This window comes from Labrus bergylta, chromosome 5 (assembly GCF_963930695.1).
Source record: "Labrus bergylta chromosome 5, fLabBer1.1, whole genome shotgun sequence".
NCBI classification, from domain to species: domain Eukaryota; kingdom Metazoa; phylum Chordata; class Actinopteri; order Labriformes; family Labridae; genus Labrus; species Labrus bergylta.
Genome location: NC_089199.1, coordinates 32,847,082 through 32,861,268, shown reverse-complemented (window position 1 = coordinate 32,861,268; position 14,187 = coordinate 32,847,082). Strand labels below are relative to the sequence as shown.

Here is a 14,187-nt window from a genome sequence, read left to right as displayed (position 1 = left end):
GATAGTTCCATTCAATCCTATCGAACGCCTTTTCAGCATCAAGACTTACGATAGCCTCAGGTTGTACTGGTGAGTTGGGGGACATTAAACAACCTCCGTACATTGAAAAAACGACTGACGTCCAGAAATAAAGCCTGTCTGGTCCTCGTTAATGATGGTAGGAATAAGGCTGCTAATCGTTGCGCAAGGATCTTGGTTAAGATTTTATAGTCGCAACCAAGAAGGCTGATTGGCCTATAAGAGCTACACTTTAGGGGGTCCTTGTCTTTTTTCAATAGCACTGAGACTATCGCTTGAGAGAGTGTTGGTGGTAATTTTCCATTGACCAATGATTCGTCATAAACAGATTTTAGTATCGGCACAAGTTTCTGAAAGAGTACCTTGTAAAACTCAATAGGGAACCCATCCGGGCCAGGTGCCTTCCCTGTTGGGAGTTATTTTAATAGCATTTACTATTTCTTCAGATGACAATGGCTGTTCCAAAGACCGAAGAGAGTTTAGGGATATCTGAAGAGTTGAGAAATGAGTGGATGTCAGACAAGTTAGTGTCTGCCTCCGATTGATACAGGGCAGAATAAAATTGTTTAAACTGATCATTAATAATTTGAGGATTGTTTGAAATTAAACCAGCACCTGTATTAATCCCTTGGATCATCCGCTCAGCAGACTGTTGTTTAAGCTGAAGTGCGAGGAGTCTCCCTGCTCTATCTCCATACTCATAGTAAAGTTGTTTAGATTTCAAAATGTTTTTTTCCGCTCTCCACACTGAAAGTGAATAAACTCGGATTGAAGCAGTAATTTTTCTTTGAAAAGCTCAGGTGTAGGCGAGCGAGCATAGCGTCTATCAACATCCGCAATGCTGTTTGTTAAATCCCTAAGTTGCCTAGAACGTTCCTTATTCCTTTGCGCAACATAAGAAATAACTTGTCCCCTGATGTACGCTTTTAGAGATTCCCACAGAACACTCCTTGAGATGCCTGGAGTGTCATGAATTTCAAGGAAGAAGTCAATCTGGTCATTAAGATACATTTTAAAGTGTTTGCACGAAAGCAATTGGGGGTCTAGGCGCCAGGTGCGCTGGGGCGCTATATTACTAGGAAATATCAAGTCCATTTGTACTGGGCCATGATCTGATAGCACTATGCTATGGTATCGACTACTGGGTATCAGGGAAAGTAACTGGTCATCTACTAAGAAATAGTCAATCCTAGAATAGCTATGGTGGACAGGGGAAAAAAGAGAATTGTTTCACAGTAGGATTTTTTGCCCGCCACGGATCTGATAGGCCATGAGAGCGAAGGAAGGAGTTAATGGCCACTGCAGATGTTGATAAAGTACTGTTTGGTCTCGGGTTCGACCTATCTAGGTGGGCATGAAGCACACAGTTAAAGTCCCCACCTAACACCAATTTATAGGAATTAAGATCAGAGAGGATTGAAAATAAATTTATGAAGAACTGTGAGTCGTCACAATTTGGTCCGTAAATGTTAGCCAGTATTAATGATGTATTAAAGAGTCTGCCAACAACATATCTACCATTGCTGTCAGATATCATTTCTGAAAGTTCAAAAGGAATCCCCTTTCTAATCAAAATTGCCGTTCCCCTGGTTTTGTAATCAAAACGAGAGTGATATATTTGCCCAATCCACTTACATTTGAGAGTTGATATTTAGATGCGTCTCCTGTAGGAATATGACATCAGGTTTTAGTGACTTCAAATGGCTGAAGACTTTGCTTCGCTTGACCATGTTGTTCAGGCCTTTGACATTCCAGCTGATGAAAGAAATTGCATTACGCTTATCTACGCTATCGAGAGCCATAGTTCCACAAATGAGTATATGAACTGGTATAACACAATAGCAAAGTCTGTACAAATATGTGTATGATTGGGTTAAAACATGTAATAAAGGCAAAACTGCGAGACAAAAAAACAAACAAACAGATAGGGAAACAAGAAAGAACCTCTTACCATTCCTGGATCCCAAGGCTGGTCTTCTGTACCCCTGAGACTGACTTAAACACACTCATCACTCTCCTAAGCATATAACACATACTAACCTAAACTCTCACATGAACTGTGCATGGGCAGAACAAAATGGATCAGGGCCCACCTAGCACCGTCATTACAACATGTATATAGGCACTTTAATGACCACAGGCTGGGACATCTCTTAAATCTACATTAAGAGGATTGATATAACCACTAAAATACAAAATAAATAATCAAAAAATGTTACCCGCGATATATAAACAGTAGTGATTATAAAAGAAAAAAGATGGCTTAGTTACAACACAGATAAATAACCATTTAGTTTAAAGTGTAGCATTGTAATTTATCCACCAATAGGCTAGTGGCTGTTCAGAGTTTAGACCACGAGAAATTGTCTTGTTGTTACCGAGTCCTTCTTACCGGAATAAGCCCATAGTCCAAACATAAGATGCAACCAACTGTAGTGTGGTAAGTAGAAAAGCATTTCGCCAGCCTGAGCCATGAGCTTCAACATAAACATGAAGCATCAACAGTACCTGTGACTGACGCCGAGTAATCCGGGTGGATGTGGAAGATTGCCGTTGTGGGAGATCGGTCCCGACCCCATAGCCTTCCCGAGAACGTCTACTTTCTCCTGAAAGTAGTGGAATTTAATAATTATTGGTCTCGGAGCATCCCCATCTTTTGGCCTCTGCTGTAAACTCTTGTGCGCCCGGTCAAGCGTCGGGGTATAGTCAAGGCCAAGTGTCTCCTGTAGCAGCTGAGCAACGACCTTCTCCGGTCGTATATTTCCAAATCCTTCCTCCACTCCGAGTAGTCTGCAGTTATCTCTCCGTTGTCGGGATTCCAAGTTGTCGGTTTTATCCACTAAGCGGGTTATCTGTGCCGACATGGTGGTAACCTTAGCCTCAAGCTCCACGACCCGGTTAGCATAGCAGTTAGCTCCCTCCTCAAGATCCTCAAAACATGTTACAAACGATGCGTTTTCCTTCCGCACATCTTCAATAACTTTCCTAAATTCTGTGCACACGTTTGAGATTTCAGACCTCAAGTCAGCTGTCAGATTGTCTATTTTTTTGTGTAGTTCACCTGTAGCCGCCATCACGGAGGAGTCGATCTTGGTTAGCATACAATGCTCCGTCTGTTTTAAGGCGACCATGATTGTGTTGGCATCCGACAGTGGTGTCGCTCCTCCAGGTGGGTCAGCATCTGGCAGGTCCGCGGCATTAGGGCCTGCCTTCGGCTTTTGATACTTCGGCATTTTAGACGGCTTAAACTTTCCCCCAGACCAAAAAACGATTAAATATAGAAACTTAGATATTTGAGACACAATCTTGCTCCAGGAAAACGGGCAGGGAGAGCAACATTTGTTAATAAATGTCCTTTCCAAGCAGAGCTCACAAAACTATGTCCTCACATGTCGCTGCTCCCCGACACCCGCCTGTTCATCAACCCTTTTAAAAAAGGTTTTAATCAAACCCTTCATCAGTCAGATTCCTTTCCGGGATGTCCTTCATATGGTCTGTCTCTGTAGGAGAGAACACAAACAGAAGATTACAGAAGATTCCATACATAAAATACATTCTCATTTATTTCTATCTTTTAAAATTGAGATTGTAAAAACAGTTAGTGAGCAGTTTGAGGACCTACATGGTGCACTGATGGTTCTATTGTGAGTTTGATCATAAATTTAGGACCATTTTTTCAACTCTGGATATTCCCCGTTGGAGCCACAAAGTGTTTTGTTCTTAAGAAGATTTCTAAGAAGACTCTCGGTCACATTCACCAACGTGTGCTTGACTGAATATTTGCAGCTGTGTCCTTATCTCCTTGTCCTTCGTAAGTTGAACGTGTGTTCCTGTTGTTCCCAATTAGCATAGGTAACCGCCCATCAATGCCCATAAAAGGGCATGAGTGAAGGGCCCTGCAGACACAATCCGCCCTCACACACTCACTGACTTTGATGATCGGTCCTTCTAAATCTGTGAGGGCTCGAGCTGTCCCAGTGTCGGACCATCACGTGTGTGAGGGATCTCTCGCTGACTTTCAAGCCCTTTAAGCGTCCTGTCCTTAAGTGGACATATCTGCAGACTCAGAGCGCGTCACACTGGCAATGTTCTCTCTCTCTCTCTCTCTCTCTCTCTCTCTCTCTCTAGAGCGATAGTCATCAAAGTAGTCCCTCTTAAAACAAGAACAGCAACCCAGAAAACCCAGGATCATCTTTACATTTTCACAGTTTGCCATTCAAGAAAAGACACAAACGACTGAATCAAAACTGATCAGATTGCAGGAAAAGAAAAGTGAGCTGCTGAAAATGTTCTGGGGGAGCCAGAAACCAGTCCATGGTGCTGACTATAAAACAGCAAATAGAGCAATGTTTACTTTGAAACGTCATGGGTGCTCTGTTGGGATCATCACCTGTGGATCGGGCTGCATGTGATCGACAGATCATTCACTTTACAAACAGGAAGTATGTGTGTGAGTTTGTGTTGGTCGGCTGTTTAGCTCGAGTTGCATTTGTTTTCTAAACCCTGGTTACGGCCCTGATTGACTGCTGCCATTAAAGAAACACATGAACACCATGATCAACCCACCCAAAGCTGTACACCGAGGGGAAACACTGAAGGAGGGGCCTCCTCCTGTTCTGACGGCCAATAGCACGCGACTGTGCCGATGACTGACATCTCTTGTAGTCAATAAAATTCTCTAAACAAGGATCTGCTGCTTCTGTCAAAGCTTTGGGGTGATTTATTCATGTTCACACTAAGTGGAAGGCATAGATAGACTATGAGCCAATTAGACATTAAACACCCCCATAGAGCTGGAGTGGAACGATCCTTATGCTCGCTGAGAGACTGTCGACTGAGGCGCTGACAAACCAATCATCGAGTACTCGACTACATGGGCTCAGCCCTACTTACTTTATTCTAAAATGTAGAGATACCTTCTTCTTCAGGCTTACAAACAATAAGAAAGAAAGTGTTCTCACCCTCCAAGAGATCAGATGTAACGTCTTCATTGAGCTCCTCGTCATCAGATCTGGGCTGCATCACCAAAGGGACTAACAGGAGAGAGAATACATCAGAAACATGACCCAACTCAAGGATTACAAAATGGGAGTAAACATAGTCACATCTAAAATGATCGCTCAGTGATATTATAAACTTAAATTTCATCATTCACACAGCCCATTTTCAGATTCTGTCTCACCACTTTTACAAATCAAACAGAAGACTCTTTACTATGAGAACTCCTGACATGTATCCGTCTGTATCAGAGCACTAAAGCCCTCGACTTTTTGTGCTTATAATTAATATAGAAGAAGTGTACTTACTATTAGGCCGGTCACTGACTAAGGATTTACATTGTGGAACCTGGTTCGTCACATTTAGCTTATCGTCGACTGACAGTCAAAAGTTTTATTGGATTTTCACGCTTATTGATCCACATCCTCATTTGGATAAAAAAGTTGCACATTAAGCCTTTAATGTGAATTTATAACCACACACGTGACCAAAAAATACCGCCCAGGTCTCACATCAATCTGTGGGAAACACTGCAAACCAATCATCGAGTACTCGACTACATGGGCTCAGCCCTACTTACTTTATTCCAAAATGTAGAGATACCTTCTTCAGGCTTACAAACAATATGAAAGAAAGTGTTCTCACCCTCTAAGTGATCAGATGTAACGTCTCCATTGTTCCTCATGTCATCATGTCTGAACCTCTGCATGGGAAAGCCTAACAGGAGAGAGAATACATCAGAAACATGACCCAACTCAAGATGGGAGTGAATAGGAGTAGTTCATAGAAGAAGAAACAAACATGTTTCCTGATTTTAAAGGACTGAGCAAAAAGGGAAACTGTCCTAAAAGGTCAGGGGTTTTTTTCCCAACAATGTTTTATTTATTTTACCTTTTAGCATACATACAGAGTACACAACATTATTTATCAAATAAGTTAAGTCATAACGTAACCAAACAAATATCAACACAAACAACAAAAAAGAAAGATTAAGAACAGAAAATAAAATACATATGTGATTAATAAGTTGGGGAATATATATATATATATATATATATATATATATATATATACACATTAATACAGTTCAACTTAATCTTTTAATTAAAGGACTACTTATATATCTCCAGGTGTTTCTATTCTTAGAGACAGCTCTGTCCTCCCTAGATAACGGATGAAGGGACCACAGATGTTTTGGAAAAGTGACTGTTTACACCTGATTGCAGGGGTTGACATTAAGTTAAATTTGTCACTGGCCCTCCACACTCACGGAATTTGACACTCACTGACTGACCCTAAGACACAAACAGGACAAAAAGACGAGATTAGAATCATAAAGTTCTGCAGAAAAGACACAAACGACTGAATCAAAACTGATCAGATTGCAGGAAAAGAAATGTGAGCTGCTGAAAATGTTCTGGGGGAGCCAGAAACCAGTCCATGGTGCTGACTATAAAACAGCAAATAGAGCAATGTTTACTTTGAAACGTCATGGGTGCTCTGTTGGGATCATCACCTGTGGATCGGGCTGCATGTGATCGACAGATCATTCACTTTACAAACAGGAAGTATGTGTGTGAGTTTGTGTTGGTCGGCTGTTTAGCTCGAGTTGCATTTGTTTTCTAAACCCTGGTTACGGCCCTGATTGACTGCTGCCATTAAAGAAACACATGAACACCATGATCAACCCACCCAAAGCTGTACACCGAGGGGAAACACTGAAGGAGGGGCCTCCTCCTGTTCTGACGGCCAATAGCACGCGACTGTGCCGATGACTGACATGTCTTGTAGCCAGCCACCACGCGCACCTTTTTACTTTTAGAACACAGTTGATCCGTACGGACCGAGTCGTGAACACGTGACCCGGTCAAACGGTCCATTTGACTCCGTTCACTGTCACCGTGTCTGCAGCTAACTTAACGATAGCAACGTGATCTCACAGCCTGCTGTAGTCTGTGAACATCTTCACAAAGATTCAAATATACCCTAAAATAAGAGTAAAAAATAAAAGGTATGTCGACCCCCCTGTGAACTCCACCTCCCAGGTATCACATCAATCTGTGGGAAACACTGCAAACCAATCATCCAATCCAAATGTAGAGTATACCTTCTTCATCAGGATTGAGAGGGGTCTCCTCATCATCATCATCATCATCATCATCAGGTCTATTGTCTCCATTGTTCTTCATGTCATCAGGTCTGAACCTCTTCATGAGAAAGCCTAACAGGAGAGAGAATACATCAGAAACATGACACAACTCAAGATGGGAGTGAATATGAGTAGTTCATAGAAGAAGAAACATGTTTCCTGATTTTAAAGGACTGAGCAAAAAGGGAAACTGTCCTAAAAGGTCAGGGTTTTTCTCCCAACAATGTTTTATTTATTTTACCTTTCAGCATACATACAGAGTACACAACATTATTTATCAAATAAGTTAAGTCATAACGTAACTAAAGGAAAAAGTTAAAAAGAAATATAAACACAAAAAAACCAAATAGAAAGACTAATAACAGAAAATAAAATACATATGTGATTAATAAGTTGGGGAATATATAGGGACATTACTACAGTTCAACTTAAACTTTTAATTAAAGGACTACTTATATATCTCCAGGTGTTTCTATTCTTAGTGACAGATCTGTCCTCTCTAGATAACAGATGAAGGGACCCCAGATGTTTTGGAAAAGTGACTGTTTACTCCTGATTGTATACGTAATCTTTTCTAAGGGCAGAGTTGTAGTTAGTTCAGAGATCCAGCGACCCACCCTCAGACTCCTGACATCGTTCCAGGATAGAGCAATAACTCTTTTAGCCAGTAACAAACTTATATCTAAAAACATTTGTTGACTCTTTTCATGCCCAGGTGGATATAATCCTAAAATAAAAAGCTTTGGATCCAGCAGTATTTGTAGGAGTAATTTGTCCTGGATACACTCCCTCACTATTCCCCAAAACTGTTTTATATGATTGCACTGCCAAAGACCTTTTTCTGTTCTGCATTTGATACATCCGGCACATTACTATTAAATGGATTCAGTTTTCTGCTATCACACAATTGCCTGGGAGAAAGGTCAGTTTTGATCCAAAATAAAGAGTTTGTTAAATATAATTAAATGATTCAAACTCAGCTCTAATACGACCTCTGAATATCAGACACAGAGCTGCAGCCACGAGAACCAGGAGAACCAGGAGAACCACAACCAATAAAATATCCTTTGCACTCCATTTTTTCAGGATCTCATCTGAAACACATAACAACAAAGCCGATTGGTCACAGGCTGAGCTAAACTTGAAATCAATGAATGCTTGGAAAAAATACTGGAACACCTTAAAAAGTCAATCTTACCAACAACAGGCACGTAAACATCTTTAGTAGTTTTATGGTTGATCTGGTCCTGTGTGACCACACAGCTGTAGTGGTCGGTCTTGGTCACAGTGGTTTGGAGGATGATGTCGTAGCTGCCTCCTCTTTCTGTGACCTGTGCTTCTTTAGCATGAAGGATGTTTCCAGAACTGTCCCTCCACTCCACTTTAGGTCGAGGAGAAGCTCCTCCTCCTCCGACGAGACACCGCAGCACCACGTGGGAGGATGTGATCTCAGTGATTATGAGAGGTTGTTTGGCCAATCTAACTGTGAACATAAAGGAGCTTTTTAAGTATGGCCTCAACCAGAAAGGAAACAGCAGGACGTCTTAGTAAGAAGAGAAAAATGCAGGAATAAAAAAGAAACATAATTTCTCCATATGACTAAAAATGTTATCACGTTAAATTCATATCGGCAGCAGCCGTCATGTTGGAAATGCTGTCTCAGTTTCAGTCAACCTAACGACAGGCTGAGAGCTGGAGCGGGTTTTAAACCTCCTGACAAACCGTTACACCGCGCTCACCTGTCAATCAGGTCAGCTACACGCCCAACTATGGACAATACGTATCATTCTTTTTGGATAATTTATTCACTTGTTTCTATTTCTTTTTCTGCTCTTACCTTCTTATTGCTGTTATCTTTTGATTTGCTTTCATCTCTTTTAGTTTCTTACATCTTTTTAAATCTTTGCTCCTCTTGGTCTCAGCTCGTGTTGTTGGGTTCTTGTGTTGCCTGGGTTCTTGTGATGGTTCTTATGATGGTTCTTGTGATGGTTCTTGTGATGGTTCTTGTGATGGTTCTTATGATGGTTCTTGTGTTGCCTGGGTTCTTATGATGGTTCTTGTGATGGTTCTTGTGTTGCCTGGGTTCTTATGATGGTTCTTGTGATGGTTCTTGTGATGGTTCTTGTGATGGTTCTTGTGATGGTTCTTATGATGGTTCTTTGTTTCCTGGGTTCTTATGATGGTTCTTATGATGGTTCTTGTGATGATTCTTGTGATGGTTCTTGTGATGGTTCTTGTGATGGTTCTTGTGATGGTTCTTACGATGGTTCTTGTGTTGCCTGGGTTCTTATGATGGTTCTTGTGATGGTTCTTGTGATGGTTCTTGTGTTGCCTGGGTTCTTATGATGATTCTTGTGATGGTTCTTGTGATGGTTCTTGTGATGGTTCTTGTGTTGCCTGGGTTCTTATGATGGTTCTTGTGATGGTTCTTATGATGGTTCTTGTGATGGTTCTTGTGATGGTTCTTATGATGGTTCTTATGATGGTTCTTGTGATGGTTCTTGTGATGGTTCTTACGATGGTTCTTGTGTTGCCTGGGTTCTTATGATGGTTCTTATGATGGTTCTTGTGATGATTCTTGTGATGGTTCTTGTGATGGTTCTTATGATGGTTCTTGTGATGGTTCTTATGATGGTTCTTGTGATGGGTCTTGTGATGGTTCTTATGATGGTTCTTACGATGGTTCTTGTGTTGCCTGGGTTCTTATGATGGTTCTTGTGATGGTTCTTGTGATGGTTCTTGTGATGGTTCTTATGATGGTTCTTGTGATGGTTTTTGTGATGGTTCTTATGATGGTTCTTGTGTTGCCTGGGTTCTTATGATGGTTCTTATGATGGTTCTTGTGATGGTTCTTGTGATGGTTCTTATGATGGTTCTTGTGTTGCCTGGGTTTTTGTGATGGTTCTTGTGATGGTTCTTGTGATGGTTCTTGTGATGGTTATTATGATGGTTCTTGTGATGGTTCTTATGATGGTTCTTGTGATGGTTCTTGTGTTTCCTGGGTTCTTATGATGGTTCTTATGATGGTTCTTGTGATGGTTCTTATGATGGTTCTTATGATGGTTCTTGTGTTTCCTGGGTTCTTATGATGGTTATTATGATGGTTCTTGTGATGGTTCTTATGATGGTTCTTGTGATGGTTCTTATGATGGTTCTTGTGATGGTTCTTGTGTTTCCTGGGTTCTTATGATGGTTATTATGATGGTTCTTGTGATGGTTCTTATGATGGTTCTTGTGATGGTTCTTGTGTTTCCTGGGTTCTTGTGATGGTTCTTATGATGGTTCTTGTGATGGTTCTTGTGATGGTTCTTATGATGGTTCTTGTGATGGTTCTTGTGATGGTCTGGTTCTATATGTCTGTTGATATGTCTTTTCTGTTGAATTGTATTTAATTATTTTTAGTATTTTGCATTTGTTATGTTCTTGTTGTTGTTTATGTTCTTCTGTGTTTGGTTTAGTTTGTTCTTGTTTTTGCTGTTTGTCAAAGCACTTTGTAAACCTGTGTTTTTAAAAGGTGCTATATAAATAAAGTTATTATTATTGTTATTATTATTTAAAGAATAAAAATGGAGCCGTTATAAAAATTCACCCCTCGTACAGTGTGTGCCAGTGATGACAATAACTAATCAGATCTATTTGTTTTTTTGTACCAGGCTGTAAACATGTTTACTTCTGCTGTAAAAACGGCGTTCTTGCCAGTTATGTGTTTGTGACTTCCGGTGTTCCTACACATATCCCTGCGACATGATTGGCTGTTCGTCGTCTTTTTCTTCTTCTCTTTATTGTCGGGTGGCAACTAGTGTTTAAGACGCATTAGCCCTGCCCCCTTTCCCCGTGTTTGGGCAGTGTTATTACAGGTTTAAATCTTTTATCAAATTGTTTTAATAAATTATTTATACTGAGAAAATTTGATAATTATGGTCATTGTTTATAGACCAGGCCTAAGGAGCGTTGAGAGGAAACATAAGCAACACTTAATTAATCCGGGCTGACTCAAGCCAGGCTCACATAGTCTGGCTTTGTGCACGCATCCGAGGTTCACAAAAAGCCCAAATGAATGGATGAATGAAAAGACGATCAAATGAGTCACGCAGAGGGGAGAGTTAGAGCGCAAAGGTTAAACTTTTATCTTTAGTAATGCACTGTGAATCACCTCTGTAAGAAATGTGCTGCACAAATAACCTTACCTTCTATTGTTTATGTATTAATTCTTTAAATACATAATTCATCCTGAGGGAAATGTAAGTATCCAGTAGCACTCACATGCTGCCCCCATGGAGCAGAGTGATCTAACCTGTACTGTTTAGTAAATATCAAACATGTGATTTCTGACAACTTTAAAAAAAAGTTCATCAGTGACTCTTAAACCAGTCATCTCAGGAAAAATGTTTTTAACTGTTATTTTAAAAATACTCACCAACAACCAGCTCAATGTGGAACTCTTGAGGTGGCCACAGAAGTGGGAAAAAACAGGTGTAGACTCCACTGTCAGACACCTTGGTCTTCCTGATCTTTATGGAGGCGTTACCGTTCTTCAGCTCGTATTCAAAATGTGAGACTCGACCTTCAAACTGTTTGTCTTGATCTGTAAGGCCGTTACCGTAATAAAGGCCTCCGACGTAATAGAACACCTCCTTGTGGTCGTCTTTCTTCCAGACAAAAATCTTCGTCTCGATGTTCTCCTTGGTGCTGAGGGAACACGGTAACACAGCATCACTGTCTTCTTTCACCACCACTCCACCTGAGACAGAAACATGAGGATGAATCAGTTTGTTTACATGCAGAAAACCTGAAAACAGTTCCAGTAAAGTTTATTAATGGAGCATCAACATATTATATCAAAGAAACCTTTCATGCTTTCTCGTCTTTGTCCACCTAAATGCAGACTGACGTCTCTGAGTGTCTGAACCTCTAAACGATGTCATCTTGTCTTGTTGGTTATGCAGGTATATTTTTTCAGTTAAAGCTTTCCCCACTGTGTGTGTTCATTCATTTACTGTCCCTTTAAAAACAAAGTACCACTTGTTAGGTCACTGAACTCTGGGCCGTCTAATTTACGACATGGAGGAAACATCAGGAGCAAAGTTTTGGAAACAGGCAGCACCTGGCCAGCAAGGTGCTTAGAAATAAAAATAGATGGTGAACCAAAGTAATCCAAGACACTATGGTGCGTTGGAATCGTCATTTTTTCTGAGGAAGGTTCCTAACTGAGTGAAATGAAGCATTTAAGTGTTTTTTAAGTGGTTTCCATGATAAGAGCCGTTTGAATTCTCTAAAATCTAAGGAAAGGTGGGTCGATGCTTCCTATATAACCTCCTTTAGGATACACTGGACCATCCTTTAGGAAAGGAGATGAGATATGACGTCCCACAATTCCTTGCGGCCTCAACATTTAAAGCGAGTCGAGCATCCGACCGTTCAGGAACATTAACGATGATCGTAAAGTGACTCAGATCATGAAAGAGATAAAAGATAAGAGACATTTTTATCAAATGATGTTTGATTCAACATATTTCATTCTCTTCAGAATGTTTTGTGCTGCTGTACATTTGTATGTTTAAAACATTATGTGTAGGTTATATCTTACATTAATGTAACAATTCATTTCATCCAATCATATTGATGTTGATGTTGATTTCTGATTGGACAGGAAGCTGATGGTTTCACTTTTCTTACTTGTAGCCTGGTAGTCTATATTTCTTTTATTTCAATCCCAACCTCGTGGTGATCAGGATTATTTCACCGGTAAGAAGCACAGGGGAAAGTTTTTTACATGATCTTTTTGTAGTCCATTTTCTGAACATTGTAGTTTCAACACGGCAGACCCACGTCATTAACCTCCGCCGGCCCGTCACATTTAATGACGTGGCCTAGTGGAAATGTGGTCGGATTGTCAGAGCAACGAGATCTCCTTTCCCTAAGTCCTTTATGACTTCTCCTAACAGTAGTAGACTGAACCCTCGTGGTCATTCAGTGGTCATTTTTTGGGTCCACCTCAGTATACTGAACATTTCAGTATGGATACTAACTTCCTGGTTTCATGCAGTATGGATCGGATGCGTGCTTTCAGGAAATGAATTATATTTTACCCACAATGCTGTGCGAAATGAAACGTAAATCGTCACGTCCGCCTCCAGATCAAAACAAACGAGCGTGGATTAATTTAATCAATTTTTAATCTAGAGTTAAAGTCCCGACTGAAATCACTACTTTAAATTAACAACAGACAATATAACAAATATCTGCATTATTATAAAACCTTTCTCCCTCTATTTAAATAATGATTTCACTATTTAAATAATGATTTCACTATTTAAAAGTGTCTTTATTGGTTTATTTTATATTCTGTATATTACTGTCTTTCATTTGTTCTTTATGTACTGTATGTTATTTAGTTATTTCATCTTTTACTTGATTTACATTGTGATATTGTTTTTTGTTTACCTGACTGTATATGAGCATTACTCTTCTTGAATAAAGATAAACAAACGAAAAAAAAAAAACGGGTGAATGCGGCCGGTTCGGGAAACATAAATGATGTCACTTCCTTACTGAATGAATCAGAAGAAGTAGGAACAAATATCTGCCTACTGTGCGCGCCTACTGAAAGATTGAGTAGGTACTTGGCAATTCGGATACGGCCGTGGTCTTTATACAGTCTATGGTCGCGGGTGCAGACAGTGACAAGACAAAGCAAGAGCAACAGGTTGGTGTTTGCATTAGTGTCCCGTTAACTGTATAGAGGTGACACCACAAAGTATACGAGTTAATGCCCGACGGGGTGTCCAATTATCAGTCATGAATGGACGAGGTGGAGGCGAGAAGAGAGCTTCTGAACCAGCATAACTAAATAACATCGTTTAAGTTATCACTCATTTAACTTTTAACCATGATTTAGGCTGTTGATTAAGAGGTAAGTGTTAAACAACACAGAACAGAAGTCCCTAAAGTCCGCTGTCATTGTGATGTTTGGCAGTGTTATGTTATTGCTTTATTCATTGTGTAATTGTTCTGTCCTCTAG

The 14,187-nt window shown here is 40.3% G+C and overlaps 2 protein-coding genes and 1 long non-coding RNA gene across 6 annotated transcripts in view; 1 reads left to right on the top strand and 2 right to left on the bottom strand.

The window, feature by feature from the left end:
* Positions 1–14,187, top strand: part of LOC136179307 (uncharacterized) — a 52,269-nt gene that overhangs the window by 9,673 nt on the left and 28,409 nt on the right. The window lies entirely within an intron of this gene.
* The window catches only part of LOC114918192 (CD276 antigen-like), a 45,267-nt gene that overhangs the window by 29,740 nt on the left and 1,340 nt on the right, over positions 1–14,187 (bottom strand). The window lies entirely within an intron of this gene.
* Positions 3,417–14,187, bottom strand: part of LOC110005722 (CD276 antigen-like) — a 60,889-nt gene continuing 50,118 nt past the window's right edge. Inside the window, exon 8 of one of the 2 annotated variants that reach the window (XM_065955451.1) lies at positions 3,417–3,518. In XM_065955451.1, coding sequence (XP_065811523.1) covers positions 3,460–3,518 — 59 coding nt within the window. In that variant the 3' untranslated portion in view covers positions 3,417–3,459. The remainder of the gene's footprint in view (positions 3,519–14,187) is intronic. The other variant, XM_065955452.1, reaches the window with a different exon arrangement.